Genomic DNA, 17,263 nt, shown 5'->3' on the forward strand with positions numbered 1-17,263 from the left:
CTCCTCTGGTGCAGCATGCTGCTCAACATACGCGGCCTTTAAACGATCGATACTAACTCGGTCGCGCTTCCCCTTAAGCTCGATCGTATAGAATTTTTCATTGCGCTTTACGACCTTGTATGGCCCTTTGTAAGGTTGTTCCAAAGGCTTACGCACTGCGTCCACTCCAAAGACCTTATAATATATTACTAGACCGAAAGCTGCGTGCGCGTTCAGCACAAAACAAATGAGATTAGGCTCCGCCTACCGCGATCATTTGAAGACAAAAATAAGCCCTCATTGACATTCATGAGCATGAAGATATTCATAATCCGGCCTTTTCATTGGCTAGGAGCGTCATTAATACGCGATTTCCCCGATTCTTTGTCATCGATACTAGTGGTATCGTGTTACAGAATTAATTATTCATTTGACCTCATTACGTCATCTAATTTATTCATTCTGAAACTTTTCTTTCCACACAAAAATGGACCTACGAACACTCCGGTGAGTACGTATAAATTGATATAACCACATTAATTCAGTGGACTATTTACACATTTCACACTGTATTTTGTGATCTTAGGTTATTTCTTTAACTAATTAGAGAGTTTGCTATCATTCTTCTGTTAAAGAAAAGCAGAATTTGGTCTTTTAAATTGAAGTTAGATTGTCATCGTCGCCCGGCCCAGTGCAGCCTGTATGTTGCTTTTCAGTGGTTATGCCGCTGTGTCAACCACATGTATTTTGTACGGGCTCCTAGCCGGCTGGGCATCGAGAGAAATTCGGGCCGGGAGCCCATGATTGATTAAAACAAGAAGAATGAAGCTTCTTTTTGTACACTGTATAACGTATAGATCTAGAGGGAGATCTGCATCTATCTTCAGTAGATCGAGACTCAGTCAGGAATAAACTGTGAAGCGGAGTGTGGAAGAAGATATGCCTGTCATCATTGTGTCAATCCTCACTAGATTCTCGTCAGTTTCAGATATCAAATTTATTTTGCATAACTTCAGGCTTCTTCTGCATTTACCCCCCCACCCATTTTAATTCTTATTGTTATTTATAAGACTCGGTATACTATTAGAAATAACATGCTGCTCTGCATGTTTGTCTTACTCTTATTATCAATAGATCAAGATCTAATTTCTAACATGGTTAACAGAGCCTAGTCTTGCCTCTTAATTTTACTTCATCAGTTTATGTTATTTTTATCCATCGATGCTTGTAGTTGTACGTAGATCTAGGCCTACCTAATTCAAATCTAGTCATCTAACTTTTACTTTCCCAACCCTCGACACGTACCCCCAGGGCTTAGGATCTAGGTCTATAATTTTAGGCCTAGATGTAGGTCTGGGCCTAAACGACTACATTTACATATGTACGAGTATGACTGTCAGTGGACCAAGGAGATCTAGATCTACTCTCGGTCAATAATGGCAATGAAGGTTAAATCAGACATCAAAAATTTCTAAATCGATATACCGGTAGGCCTAGGCTCTACATCTAGGTAAAGTCATCGAAGGGTTAGCTTTACATTCTAGGTCTAGATAGATCGAGAGTCTATCGATAGTCTAGATCTAGACCTTATTTAGATACATGAATGCTGTCACGAAGCACTGATTCTGGTTGGACTAGATCTATACTTTTTTACAAATAGATCTAGACCTAGTGCATGAGATTATGAAATTATGTTGTTAAAATCAAATGAATTAAGATTCGGAATTAAAAGATGCTGATTTTTTTTTTTTTGGGGGGGGCAGACATGTGAAAAATTTAGAGAAACCTGAAATTCAGAAAGCGAGGGCCCGAAGCAACCAATATTGCCTAACTTTTTTTAGGGCTGTTTTTGCATTTTCTAAATTGGATTTCATGCAATTCTTTTTTTTAATGAAGGTTTTCACATTTCAGCTCCCACCCAAACCCCTCCCCCTACAGTGTTAGACAATTTATCCTTAAAATAAAAGAAGTTCCTGCAGCAGAGTCTCGAGAACACCTGTAATTTTACCAGATTGCATAATCTTACATCATATCATGTAAAATTACAGGAAATTCGTATTTGGTGTATGGAACCTTACAAATTTCCTTAAATAAAACACCATTTTCCCCTTTTTAAACAGACCTGTTCTGTAGAAAAATTCCTGTTTTATGAATTTACAGAATGATTGTTATTGCTTTCTGCAAAATCTTGTTTTTTTTTCTGTAAAATCAGTTTTTTTTTTAACAGTGTACATACGGCCATGAAAGAGATCACTTGACACTTATTGTTCTCTCTTTTCTTTCACAAACAGGTTGAGTTTGAAGAACAAGAAAAACAGTAGAGGTCTACCCGGTACCTATGGTTAAACATGATGATCATAAGTGCATGCATCATTTTGCAGATTATCATCCAGGTATAAAAGTTATACTAACCCATACAAAATTACAGATACATTACATGCATTGAAATGAATGTTAACCATGTTTACATTAAATAAAAATAACCTGAGCAACTGCTAAGAGGTAGGATCTATACTGAATATACACTTCTTATATATACAGGCTCTCGACTCTCTCGAGTCTAAAATAGAACCAATGCCAAAAGTTATGTACCTTGTTCAAATTTATAAAATAAGGTCATGTCCTTGATCTACTATTATTTAAATGGCCTTTTTATTTCCTATTTGTTTATAAACAAAGCAATATTTATTTTTCATGTTTTATATTTTATAAAATTCATTTTATTCATTCTTTAGTGTGATATTCATATTTCATATTTACAATCTTTTTTAAATCTTATTATTTTACATTTTGTCCAATAGGATGATGCAGCTCTACAATTTCCATGGAGGTGATTGATGATGATAAACATTTGGTGAAGTAGGCCTAATAGAACAGTGATAGGACCACAAAGAGAAATACAACCTACAGCAGTTATATGAGTGAGTTAATTAGTGATTATTTTTAATAATGGGGGGTTTTCACAATTTTTTAGGCAACAAATAGACCTGCCTTTGAAAAAACCATTTCAATTCTGTGTTTAGATTATAGTTAGGTGTCGTTTTTATTCGCAGATCAAAATATTCTGTGCAACAAAACATATCAACTTTAATTCTGACTATTATATATAATTTATATATGTTAATTCATATATTCATATTTATAGGAAATCTCTGACTTTTTTTTTATAGAGTACATGTAGTTATAATGGAGAGTGGTATGTAAACTGCATAGAACAGGTTTAAGTGATATGCTTTGTAGAAGTACAAGTTTATAATTAGTAGAAGTAAGATTTCCTATGTTATGTGATGAAGAAATATATTTACCGGTATGTATAGTCTTACTTTTCTTAAAACATTTATGTTTTACAAATCATGACAATTTTAATTTAAATTCATTGATTTTCTTTCTATATTTTTTCAATCTGCAGGACTGGTGTAACATATGTTTTCATTCCAGAAATCCAACAAATTGAAGAGTGACTTAGCTTAGGAAGCACTTGATAAAGATGGAAAAGGTTTTTTTTTTCAAGTCAAATTTTTTTAAATATTATTATCACAACCCCAAATTCATGAAGTATGAAATTTCCTGTTGATTTTCATTAAAACTGATTGCAAAAGGAGAAGCTATAAACATACAAATAGGAGCGGCGAAGTGAAGTTGAAAGTGGGGGGGGGGGAACAGGGAAAATGCTGTATTATGAGAAATTTTTAAGAAGTTGCGAGGGAGCAAAATTTTGACATTTTAAAAAAGAAAATCCAATTTTGTGATAGATTTCGACAAAATATTCAGAATGATATATTTCACCCTTTTTTTTGGGGGGGGGGGGCAAGAGTCCTTCAAGCCCCCCCCCTCCATCTGTAGTGTACGAAACTGCTTATCTACCCCCACTCACATGAATTATTAAACTTAATGCACAAAGGATTTCCTTATTGTTTTCTTGTTTCAAAGGGCACTCGTCATGGTGACCATAAAACGGGTCCTCAGGTGAAAGGGGCACAGAACAAGTTCTTTAGGAGCACTTTTCTTTGGTAAAAGGGGGCAGTCATTCGAGAAAGCTAGGGCACTTACAAGAAGGCGAGGGGGCACTTTTTAACACATAAAACGCGCCCTCAGATGAAAGGGCACAAAACACGTTCGGGGGGGCATTTTTTGGTAAAAATTGGCATACAAGGAAGAGCACTTGGTAACACCTAAAACAGGTTCTCGTCAGGTGAAAGGGACACAGTACACGTTCGTGAGGGGGCATTTTTCTTACATAAATTAAAGGCACTTTTCAGTGCTTCAAAAAGTAGGGGGAACTATGCCCCCCAGGATCGCTGCCCCTGCATACAAAAAACATTTTCGTTCGATCCAAAGTGTTAACATACGCTTAAGAAAAAAAGTAAGGCTAAATCCTCTGATAATGTGATATTTTTTCTGGCTATTAATAAAATTCACAACTAACCAGAAAATGCCTTCATGTCTTTCATTTGTATTCATATAGTATTTGTACAGAGCTAAAATGAAAGGGATTTGGAATTGGCAAAATTCAAAATGAGATGGAGATCGAGAGAAAGAGTGATGAGAAGGGGGTTGAAAAGAGATGAGAAAGAAATGGAGGGGCACATATGAAGAGATAATTTAGAGGGGGAGGGGTATAAAGAGAGCATGAATGGTGGAAAGTAGGAACAAAGGGGTGGAAGAGAAATAAGATGAGATTTATGGAAAACCAGGAGACAGATAACAAGTGGGAAAAGAAGAAGGAAATATATGTAGGAGAAAGGCGGCACCAAAAGAACGTGAGTGGGAAAATTATTAAATGGAAAAACAGAGCAAGAAATGCTGGAGAATAAAGGGGACAGGAAACGTATTAAACATAATAAACTGGGGCCCGTTTCATCATGAGATACAAGTATGGTAATTATGATTGGTTATAGCCGTTACCATCGTAGGTAACTACGATGGTAACTGCTATAACCAATCATAATCTAGGTTACCACGGTAATCACAATAACAGCGATGTTTAAATAGCTGTAATTCATTATGAAACGGACGCCAGATGAAGAAAACAGGCACGGGGATCCATGAGGGGGCCGGCCCCTTACGTATTATACCTTGAACAAAAGATTTTTTTTTTGCTTCTCGAAATTTGTAACAAGAAATGTACTCTATTAGTGGTGACAGTTATTTTTTTCAGTAACCATACTCAACCAGTGAAAATTACCATCAAATTGTAATAACCATGTTCTGCCCCCACCCGCCCCCCCCCCCCCTAGAAAAAAAAGAAAACAAGACTTTTGGGTCAGTGCAACAGCCCCCTTTGATCCGTTCGGCGGCCTCTGCCGGCTATTTAGAGTCTAGTTTCAATTCAATTATTTTATTTTCCACTTTCAATTTCATATTTACAATTATGATACAATTGACAAAGTAACATATAATCACATTTGAAGTACATACAAAAATTGACAACATTATAAAATTACAATAGACAATTATCAAATCGAAATATAAATAATTGAAAGGGATGGAGGGCCAACTGAAAAGCAGAGTTTGCAATGTAGGCCCCCCTAATATTGATTAATTAATATTGATTCTTTACATTTGTTAAAAACTAAGATTGCTGTATATCTTAACATGTGACAATTTGGGAATGGCAAAAGCAATGGAGACCTCTTTACCTAATCAAGACTTGATCTACTCTTTTCATCTTCCCTTTTAGAATTAGCATAGGCCTATAAGACGCAATACAAACAATGCTTTGTTTTTTAGTGATATCGATACTTTATAGAGCGCAACGTATCGTCTCAGATTTGCGCTTGCTTGATTCGCTGAATCCTTCGCGTCACGAGCGCGTAACAAAATGAATACATTAATGAATTTGCCAAGTTGACCTTTGTCATTGCGCTGATGTGCGTATTGTCTGATACACGTACAAAACCACAGTTGACGAGGGAGCATCGTACGAAATTAATATTAATGAGGGCTTATTTTAGCTTCTAATGGATTAAACAAAATGGCGGTAGCTTCGGGGGCTTGGTCCACTCTAACGAAAACGTGCGAACATTTTAGTAGGCCTCGAGGAACGTAACTTCGGCCGTCCTTCGCCCTTGTCGGTGTGGCTGTATTCGCAGCCATGTGCTGACGTAAACGCGACACGTAATTGCCTGGATCCACTTCAACCTGCTTGCTTGCTATGAACTGTCCAGGCAATCGCAGAGTAGTCCCGTATACCTGGTAAATAACAACTGCAAATCTACAGTCAAAAGCTAATGTGCAGCTTCTAAAATGGTCAACAAGCCGCGACGACTTCGTTTTGAGTTGTGCGCGGGATAATGTCACTGCCCAGCTACCGGGCCTTGCCGAATATATCTCCGCATTTATGACGTCACACTTTAATGCATCAAAATATGATATGCTATAGTGAATATTAATTTAAATCGATATTCATGTGTAATATATATGTGCATATTTATATTCATGCATCTATGTCCAACAATTGTATCATAATACATGTTTTTTAAAATAATAAAGGGGAGGACTATTTTTCCTCGGCGGGATGACACTAGACCCACGTGACCCAAAAGTGATTAGGTTTCGCGGTCTGTGATACAATTTAACCACACCCGAATTGGTCGTAGGGTGGTCAAAAATAGATAAATCAAACAAAAAAATTAATAAATTAGTTTGGTCACTACATATCTATCTATCTATCTATCTATCTATCTATCTATCTATCTATCTATCTATCTATCTATCTATCTATCTATCTATCTATCTATCTATCTATCTATCTATCTATCTATCTATCTATCTATCTATATATCTATCTATCTATCTATCTATCTATCTATTCCCTCTCCTGTATGGCTGCACCCACTCATATTGGATATGACTTGATATTCATTCCACATTCTAACACTTTTAACAAAAAAATTACAGATAATTTCCACCAATCAATTATAGGCCCTAATGCTAATTAAAGTCTGTAGCAAGCCACATAGGGTTAAAGTGTATTATTTTATAACTATAAATTGTAAATGTTTACCCTAGGGGCCACTGGCTTTTTCCCCCAAATGTTTTGATTTTAGCTCCTTTTAATCATCATTAATATTTCACTCTCCAACATAGGATTCTGAAAATGAGGCTGGAGAGAAAAATAAGAGTTCAAGAAAAGGGCAGCTTCAGCTCTACCGGTTGCAAGAGAGATCATCACAAGATGTTAAGAAAAGCTTAAAAGAAGTCCAGAAGATTGATATGCCTGGAATCTTAGATATGAAATGGTAAGAATAAAGATAGTATTAGGAATAATTGTACAATTCAAGGATAAGGTTCTGGGCGAAATTCATAGTATTTTATTTTAAATGGAAATAATTTTGAGATGTTGATAGTGAAACCTTACTCCCGGGGGGCCACTTCCATTGACAAGTAGATACCATGCGCGACCAAGGGTCACGAAAAGCACCCTAAACCCTTATCAATTTTCAATATTCTGAAAATGCACCCCTTAAGTATTGGCGATGTGAAACCCTACCCGAAACAAAACGATACTCTTGGCAAGTATTCCCTGAATGACCCCCTGAACAAGTAAAGCAATATTTTTATTGTTATGTCTCGGTCGTCGGTACCTACACCATTGGGTTTAGTACCACCTCCCACATCTCGCGCAAATCGTACTCTAAACACGTATAGTGTTGACTCTTGGGGCAAAAAGTACATTTTTTATAAAACATTTTAGTCTTATTTTTTTTACACCCTTGCAAATTTGACCCTAAACACGTAGCTTTCCTAACGAAAAGAGATACCTTTTTAAATTATTTTAGTGTTTTTGACACCCTTATTACATTACGTACGTAACGTGCCCTATCTTGAAAAACACATCCTTTTTACATGTTTTTCTGGTCGCGCATGGTATCCACTCGGTAATGTAAGTGCCCCCCCACCGGGACCTTACTATACAAATATAGTGCCATATTTTAAGGTCAGATATCAAATAAAATCTGCCATAAAGTTAAACACAGTGAAAGTTGATAATGAAGTTGAATAAATTGATTAGAATGGAAAAGATCAAAACATGCAATGTGTTTGAGATATCTAATTATTTTGCAGTGCTAAATTTTCTCAGGAGGATCACAAATCTTGGTGATTGGTTCATTTAGTCATTCATTCTTTTTTTCTTCAAGGAACCAACATTTGACTGATACAACAACACATCTTGGAATAGTAGATGCTGAAGGGGATCTACAGCTTTTCACTCTGAATTCAACAGAGGTAATAAACTAAATCCTTCTTACCCTTCTTCAGTATTATGTTCCTCCCTCTATCCATTGTCTCCTGATTGAATAATTCGTATGAAGTAGGGGCAGGGACAGGGGCTTTCGGGGATTAAAAATACAAGATACAAGATATTTATTTTGTCTTCGCAAACATGATTACAAAGATTTTTTTTTTCCACTGGTGTAATATTACATTAGACATGCATGAACAAAATAAAACGAAGAAACAAATAAGTTACTCAGGTATGAAGCAGATACAATAAAACATTTGCAAAAGTTTGAGTCGTCCAGAATACTTATCATACTTATTATCATTCAAATATTGTTATAATAATTATTAACATTATTATTATCATTATTATTGTTATCATCATCATCACTACTATTACTTTTATATGATTATTATCATTGTCATGAAATAAAGAATATTATTATCATGAAATAAATAAAATAAAGAACGGAAACAGTTTGAAAGAAACATGACCAAGAATAAGAATAATTGTTTAAAAGTGAAATCATAGAGGCTTTTGATATCTTGCAAAATAAAAAAGGAATCCTGTTATCTTCATTCCCTTATTAATTGGTAATGTCTGTTTGTCTTAACTATGATGACTGACTTTTCTTTTTATCAGGTAGATAGGTATCTAGAACCTACTTCAAAAACCAATCTTGGAGAAGAATGTCTTGGTCTGAGTCTTGACTGGTCAACTGGAAAATATGCCAGGTATTCAAGTGTTTGTTGTTTTTATTTTTACCTTTTTATTTCTGTTAAAAGCTTATTACTTTTATTTATTATAATTTATTTTTCCCCTACCATTTCTAAATTGTATTTATTCATAAAATAATTTCTGAAGTTATTTGATTAACTCTGTAATTGTTGTTTTTGGTCATACAGTAGCAAACCCAGTATCATCTGCAGTGACTCAATGGGAAGACTGTCTCTATGCACACCACAAGAGGGCGCCTCGTCATTCATGGTCCAGCAGCAGTGGTTAGCACATGGCTTTGAAGCATGGATTACAGCATTCAATTACTGGTCTCCATCTATTGTTTACTCAGGTAGATATTGTGAGAAAAAAAAATCAGCTAGATCAGAAGGAAAAGAACCCTAAATAATCTATAGACAATCTTAGATATGTCACATTGGTGGGCATAACAATTTAAAACATCAGCATTATACCATAACACAATTTATCACGGTTGCTGCACAAATGTTTATTTTTTGTCCTCCAAAATGTCTGTTTTGGGGAGTGCTCTATATGACTTGTCATGGTCTCAAGGGATGCTAAGATAGGATGCTTTGTTACATTATGAAGAATATGTATGAATATACATATTTTGACTTCGGATTCTAGGGCCCCCATCAGGTTATAACATTTTCTCTTTCTTTGGGGGCATCATGGTCTAGTAGTTAAGACTTTTCTGTCAATCTGAGGGATGGGGGTTCAATTCCCAGCCATAGTGTGTTTTCCTTCAGCAAGAATGTACCGACATTTTGCTTCACTCAAAACAGGTGAGGTAAATGGGTACTGGTGGGAAGTAATTCCTCAAGAAATTGAGCACCAGGGGAGAGTTTCATTATCATTTTTTCTGTCAAGTTGTCAGATCTGACAATTTTCCTTGATTCTGATTGGCCGAGAGGCACTGTTACTATGGTAACTGTCGGATAAAGCAGGAAACGTCTGATAAATTGTCTGACAAGTCCTTTCATGAAACGCTCCCCAGAATCGGTAGACTAGCGTAGACTAACAAAGTGGATACGTGCGCTATACAAATCCTATATTACGATTATTATGTAAATAGTTTAGAGCTTTGGGAGGCTGGAAGGTTTCTTGTTAATAGATTTTCAATCCTGTATTGTGCACTCTTTTTTTCTTTTTTAATCCTTTTGTGTTGATACATCTCTCATTCTTTCATCTTGAGCTCCTTTTTTTTCTTGTTTCTCAGACACATTTAGCTATTTTGTTCTCATGGCGCCTGAGACATTCTTTTTTTATGTGATGCATAAATTACAAACTATTTATTTTCCCAGGAGGTGACGACTGCAAGTTCAAAGGATGGGATATAAGGACTGATTGTCAGCAGCCTTTGTTTACTAGCAAAAGGTACTAGATCTGATATGAACAAATAATGCATTGCCCATAGTCTGTTATTACTCTGCAGTATTGTATTGAATGTTTTTTGTTGTTCCCTGTTTTATGTAATTAAACATTGTGATATTTGAAGCATTATTGGGTAATTACTTTTGGTATGCCATACAGGATACTAGTAATCTGTGGGGTTGATAGATTCCTTGATGAGATTCACCCAGGTACCAGCTTCATTTTAATTTTGGTGATGTGATTTGAAAATTGATTGTTAAAAGTGCTTGTGAAGGTCCCGATCCATGCCTGCTTTTGGGCCATTTTTGTTTCGCCTGAACAAGTTCTGCAAAGACCTAGTAATCGCTTTTCCTGTTAGTCTGTTCCAAAATATCAAAGTTTTTTTTAAACCTGCTCTCATTTCTTCTATTTGTGCATCAATTATGCTCATACTTTCTACATATGATCCTTGGGTAATACCACATGTGAGTCTATGAGAATGATGGGGTCGAAGGTCATCTAGGGGTCAAAAGGTCAAATGATGTGAGGTCATGTTTATCCTTTTTAAAAGTTTTTGTTCAACCTGCTCTCATTTCGTTATTTCTGCATCTATTTTGATCACACTTAGTCCAATGGATCCTTGGGTAGTTCCATGTGTGTATTGTTGAGGATGATGGGTCAAAGGTCATCTAGGGGTCAAAAGGTCATTTTTTTTTCAAACTGCTCTCATTTCTTTATTTCTGCATCAATTATGTTTACACTTGGTACAAACAATCTTTGGGTAATACGGCACGTGTTTTGTTGAGGATGATGGGGTCATCTAGGGGTCAAAAGGTCAAATGATATGTGGTTATGTCCATCCTTTTCAAGTTCATGTTCAACTTGCTCTCATTTATTTATATCTGCATCAATTTTCTTTATACTTGGTACAAGTAATCATTGGCTATAGTACCACACGCTCGTTCTGGAGGTCAAGGTCAAAGGTCATATATATAGGGGTCAAAAGATCATATTGTATAATTTATTGATTGCGAAATCAAGCGATACTCGTGGTTCGTGAACTACCTTGTTCTGTATTGTTCTTGCTAGATCAGTAGTGTATGCAGGCGGGTGGTTATACAGGGGTTGGGTTCAACCCCCCCCCCTCTTAAATTTTGGAATTCAACCCCCCCCCCCCTTTTTTTTGCTTGTCTTTTTTTTTGGAGGTACGAAACAACATTAAATTTGTGATGAAGACCTTTTTTTCCTTTTCTTTTATTTTATTTGCTTGTCAATATTTTTGGGGTAGGAAATGAACTCCCCCTTCAGAAAATCCTGCGTATGCTACTGCAGAAGATTATATGCATACGGTACTTATGTGCATACTTTGAGGAGGAGAAAATAAAAAAGAAACAGTGAATATTTATGCACACCTCCCTCCATCCCTTTCAAAATAAAGAGAAAATATAAAATTTGTGATTATCAATGTTTTTCTCTTCTTTTGTTCTCCTGTCATTTTCTTCTACACCAGACACACAATGGGAGTTTGTAGTATTCACTCAAATCAGTTCAAGGAGTATTGCTTAGCTTCTGGAAGGTAAGTTTGGACAATTTTCTCTCTGAGGTTCTTTATCGAAATCTCCCTCAAGAAGAAAAGACACAGGGAATTAAAAAGAAATAATGACAGAAGTCTGAGAGACAGAATAAAATAACAAATTTTCAGTCAGTATTTAATTTTATCTGGATCCATGTTTTGTCAGAATTTTGAGGATTTGCTTTCATTCATTAATCTTAAATTCAAATCTACAATTTAATAAGGTAATTTAATTTGTTATCAATTAATTGTAATGGACTTCAGTGTGATTTTTTTTTATTATCAACCATATATAATTTGTAATTATGATGATAGTTTGAAGTCAATAAGTCATGCTATGTTCTTCTTTAAAAGGTGTTGATTTAAACATTGCAGTCTTACTGTATTATTCAAGGTGAAAATTTACTCTAGAATAGTGTGTGAATTTTTAAACAGTAAATCACAATGGAACTACCATTAATCATATGATTTGTAATCAAAATTGTCAAAGGTGTTGATTTGATTTAAATGCTGCTGTCTTGCTTTTTTATTAAAACTCAAATTTTATAATAAAACTCAATTTTTATAATTAAACAATGTTTTATCATGATATATCTAGTGCTTCTTATAATCAAGTATATGATTTGTAATTATGATTTTCAATGTATTGATATTTGCATTGCTGTTTCAATCCACAGCTACGATGAGAATGTGTTCTTGTGGGATACACGGAAAATGAGATGCCCCACCTCTGAGCTGTCTGTTGGGGGTGGGGTCTGGAGATTAAAATGGTGCCCCATTGATGGTAGTCTTCTACTAGCAGCCTGTATGCATAATGGCTTCCACATCATTGACTGTAATGAGGCAAATAATGGTATGTCAATGTATGCAGTAAAGTCATTTCATATCAAAATATTATATCTTTATTTTCCCCTTTAAAAGTGAGCAGTGTGTCTGCTAATATTATCCAACCAGAGGCAGCGAAATGTAATTATAAAAATAAAGAAGCATGTTTTCTTTTAACTGGCCAGTTACTTAAGTCTGTAGTGGGGCAGGAATCTTTTGTCTGCAATCTGCAAGAAAAATCCAATGGAGCATATGCCTCACATATTTCATCCTTGCGCCATCAAGCGTGGCTTCAAAGGAATCTACTTGATAAAACAGAATGCTCATGATTTATGCTTCAAATGTATGTATAAATTAATTGGTAGTACATTTATATCCCTTTTTCATGTTATTTTCTTAATACAGGTAATGGGTCTATGTCAGTTGTTGCTTCTTACATGGAACATGGATCACTTGCTTATGGAGCAGACTGGTGCAGGGTAACACTTCAGGCTGATTCCCAACCTCAGGACACACTGCCCACTCCTACAAAAGGGTCACCAGTCAACACAGACAGTATACCCACCACATCTCATAAAGCTGCATGCTCAGAACTCTCTCCAGCTGACATAGTATTACCCATTTCACAGATGGAGTCACCACTCTCTTTTACCTCATCTTCTCCTACTGCTTCCCTACTAACTAGTACTCATCCTGACAGTAGAACATATGAGAAAGGATCACCAGTAAATAAGGACAGTGTAAAATCGTGTGACCCTCTTCAAAACTCGATACAGATGCAGGCATCTAAAGCGGAACTTTTAGAAGATGAGTTCAACTTATCAAAAATGACTCAGGATTTATCGCTAGTTGAAAGCGTAGACCAAATGAGGACCTTAATTGAAACAAATACGAAAGATTCATGTCATACATCGGAAGAGCCATGTAGTAGATTAATTGGCACATGCTCATTTTATGATCACCAATTTCACCTTTGGTCCTGGGATTCAAACACAAATTCATGACATTTGTTCCCGTGCATGAATGTTGAACTAGATGTAGTTCTTTGCATATATGCTTACACATATGCTTGCACTCTCATCCATCCAATAGACTTACGATGTAGCGCCTTTTCCTTTCTGTTACAAAGCGCTGCACTCTCACCACTCCATTATTGATTCATTTTCATTAATTTTATTTTCATCTTTCTTGTGCTGTTTTGTTTTTCATTTATTTCTCTAGTATAGCATTATTTCATTCTTTTCACAATTATCAAATCAACATCAGCTTTGTAAGCCTTTGGATCTTGAATAAGTGGTGTTTCGTTAGCTATTCCTTGAATTATTTCGTTAAAGGACAAGTCCACCCAAAATAAAAGTTTATTTGGATAAAAAAGAAAATGACAAGAAGCATAACACTGAAAATTTCATCAAAATCGGATGTAAAATAAGAAAGTAATGACATTTTAAAGTTTCACTTAATTTCACAAAAACAGGTATATGCACATCCTGGTCTGGATGCAAATGAGGGGACTGATGACGTCACTCACTATTTCTTATGTATTTTATTATCTGAAATATGAAATATTCAAATTTCTCCTCATTTCCTATGAAGTTTTATACCTCCCTGAACATGTGGAAATACTATTGTTTTAACAAATTATTGTTCAGTGAATTGAAATGTTGTATAATTCAAACAATAAAAAACAAAAGAAATGGGGAGTGAGGGGCATCATCGACCCTTGCATTGCATGTCACTGAATTGTGAAAAATAAACTTTCCTATTTCACATCCGATTTTAATGAAATTTTCAGTGTTATGTTTGTTTGATTTTTCTCCGTTGATTCAAATCAACATTTTTCTGGGATGGACTTGACCTTTAGTCATGATAATGGTAATGATAATATTTGACTTATTAAAAAAGTAAAATTTTGAGAAAGAAACATTCTTTATGAATGTACTTAAAATATATTTTCTTATAAAACAAAAACAAAGGCCCCAAGAGGGTAGATAATTACTCTAAATCCTATAGACTGCTATTTTTTTCCAGTAGTAGGAAAGATGAGCATCAGCCACCTCAAATTTGTTAGTTTTGGGGGAGGGCATTTTATATGGATTTTTTAAGCTCTGTCAAAACATATACATTGATAAACCTCTAGAAGAGCTTAGCTTAACTAATCACCTGATCAAAATTGGCTAACCCAAAAATTCAATTCTAGCTGAGGTGAATTCACATGACACATGGCGGCTAAAATTGGGTTCAAAGGGCTCGGTCATGGCCTAAAGTCCCGGGGGGGGGGGGGGGGGGGGGGCCACTTACATTGACGAGTGGATACCATGCGCGACCAAAAAAACACGTAAAAAGGATGTCCTTTTCACGATAGGGCACGTTACGTACGTAACGTGATAAGGGTGTCAAAAACACAAAAATAATGAAAAAAGGGTGTCTATTTCGCTAGGAAAATTACGTGTTTAGGGTCAAATTTGCGGGAATGATAAACAAAAACAAAATGTTTTATAAAGGATGTCCATTTTGCCCCAATACTTCGTGTTTAGAGTCCGATTTGCGCGAGGTGTAGGTGGGGTCGTACTAAACCAAATAAGGTAAAGCCGACGACCGAAGGACCCGTAAAAATAAAACATTCCTGTACTTGTTTAGGGGTTCATTTCAGGGAATATTTGCCAAGAGTATCGTTTTGTTTCCAATACTTGTTAAGGGTAGGGTTTCACACGCCAATACTTGTTAAGGGGTGCATTTTCAGAATATGGAAATTACGTGTTTAGGGTGCTTTTCGAGACCCCATGGTCGCGCATGGTATCCACTCGTGAATGGAAGTGGCCCCCCCGGGCCTAAAGTACTTTGTGCTATTTATGGAAGCCAAAACTACAATGTAATCTTTATATTTTTGCCCATTTGTGTTATGTTTCGAGGCCTCTTAGGAAAAAAGAATATTGCTGATAAAGCCATCCTGGAAAAGATAGAACTAAATCAAATGTATTTTAAAATGAAAAAAAAAAGGATAAGATCATAGCTAATTATTCGTGTTTATCTGTCAGTAGGAAGTAGACAAGTGTGATTACAGTGTCCTTTCATTTATAATTAATCTGATTAATATGAACATTCAAGTAAATTCTTCCTGCAAATAGGAATTAAACGTGACTTTAAGGAACAATATAATCTACGTGAAGTATCCTATCCACAGTGAAAAAATAAAGTCATGTATATCAGACGAATGAACAAAGACATTAAATCTTGTTGGCCTATGTTATAAAGTTTTTCATTCTACTTTGTCTTTAGTCTGTAAATGGGCTAGACAGTAACCAGAAGAAACATACAGTATACCTAAAAAACTAATGACCATTGTAATTTATACTAAGCTTCAGTCCACATTATTTTCAGTTCTACAAGGGCCATGGAATGAGTTTGAAAGTGAGGGGGGGGGGACTCAACATGTGTAAAATCACAAATTGATGGTCATTTTCAAGTTTTGGACATCATGGTTAAAGCCCCCCCCCCCCCTCTGTTCCGCTGCTCCTGATTAAAATATAATATTTATCAATGACATATTTAATCTCCTGACCACTTCCAAGATATAGGTGGCAGAGATCCAATTATTCTTACAGAGAGAAATAACTTTTAGACCTTAAAGACCTTGGACTGAAGTGAAAAATTGAATTGATAGATTATACAACAGTGGATAGCTAATAAGCTATAAAATACTTCAAAGCCAGTTTCAGTTACCAGCTGAGTATTTCTTTTAGAAATGTTTTAAATAGTAAACATTGAAAATGGATGCAGGTGTGATTACATGTGTTTGCGTGTAGAAAAGTCACATTATTTTCTGGTTTTCCCCCTCACAAATTGCAATGTTTTAAAACTATATGCAAAAAGAAATGCCATTGGAATTATTTAGCGTTTAATTCAACGTTAACCAACAGCTTCACACCACATTTTTTGTGATAACCTTTCTTCTTTAGGTTTGCCTCTTATTTGGTCACAAATGCCATGTCAGGTGAATGTGAACTTAATGCAGATATGGGTGAATATCTGTGCCAAATGAGCAGGAAATAAAACTTTGCCAAAAATGAATTCTAGCTAGAACTTTGGTATAATAACTTTTGGCAGGAAATGAAAGTACTCTGAATGTTGTTTCAGTTTCTACACAGTTTTTTTTTCTGTATGAAATATCCAATTCATAATGTGCAAAACAATAAAATAATCAATCTTGTGTTCATACAAATGCATGTAATGTCGATGCCAACCACATAGGATGATGTCATTGTAATTCGGGAAGCTCATACTAATTTGAGTGTTCAGTTATAAAGCAAATTATCCCTAGCTGTGAAAACTGAAACTTACATTGTTGTATTCTGATTCTTCAAAGCTTTCCAATAATATATAGTAGTTTTGGCTTCCAATGTAACTTTTGGCTTTTTTTTTTTTTTTTACTATTGTAAATTATAAATGATCAGTCTGATAAATAAAAGAAAGTGCACTGCCCGGGAATCGAACCCGGGTCGCAAGAATGGGAATCTTGCATGATACCATTACACTAGCAGTGCTATCGCGACTTCCGTCGAGTATTTAGAAGT

The 17,263-nt window shown here is 35.6% G+C and overlaps 1 protein-coding gene and 1 non-coding gene across 6 annotated transcripts in view; one reads left to right on the forward strand and one right to left on the reverse strand.

Moving 5' to 3' along the window:
• Positions 1–15,943, forward strand: part of LOC129269206 (diphthine methyltransferase-like) — a 22,782-nt gene extending 6,839 nt beyond the window's left edge. For 3 of the 5 annotated variants that reach the window (XM_064105488.1, XM_064105487.1, XM_064105486.1), the window contains exons 3-10: positions 7,069–7,220; positions 8,121–8,208; positions 8,846–8,937; positions 9,109–9,272; positions 10,246–10,318; positions 11,805–11,870; positions 12,545–12,720; positions 13,098–14,650. In XM_064105488.1, coding sequence (XP_063961558.1) covers positions 7,069–7,220; positions 8,121–8,208; positions 8,846–8,937; positions 9,109–9,272; positions 10,246–10,318; positions 11,805–11,870; positions 12,545–12,720; positions 13,098–13,696 — 1,410 coding nt within the window. In that variant the 3' untranslated portion in view covers positions 13,697–14,650. Of the gene's footprint in view, positions 1–7,068; positions 7,221–8,120; positions 8,209–8,845; positions 8,938–9,108; positions 9,273–10,245; positions 10,319–11,804; positions 11,871–12,544; positions 12,721–13,097; positions 14,651–15,548 lie in introns of those variants that run through there. The other 2 variants (XR_010294835.1, XR_010294836.1) reach the window with 1 other exon arrangement.
• Positions 15,944–17,162: 1,219 nt separating this feature from the next.
• Positions 17,163–17,233, reverse strand: TRNAG-CCC (transfer RNA glycine (anticodon CCC)). The gene has a single exon. It is a non-coding gene; the product is annotated as a tRNA-Gly (tRNA).
• Positions 17,234–17,263: the final 30 nt, after the last annotated feature.

The sequence above is a fragment of the Lytechinus pictus genome, chromosome 10 (assembly GCF_037042905.1).
Source record: "Lytechinus pictus isolate F3 Inbred chromosome 10, Lp3.0, whole genome shotgun sequence".
NCBI classification, from domain to species: domain Eukaryota; kingdom Metazoa; phylum Echinodermata; class Echinoidea; order Temnopleuroida; family Toxopneustidae; genus Lytechinus; species Lytechinus pictus.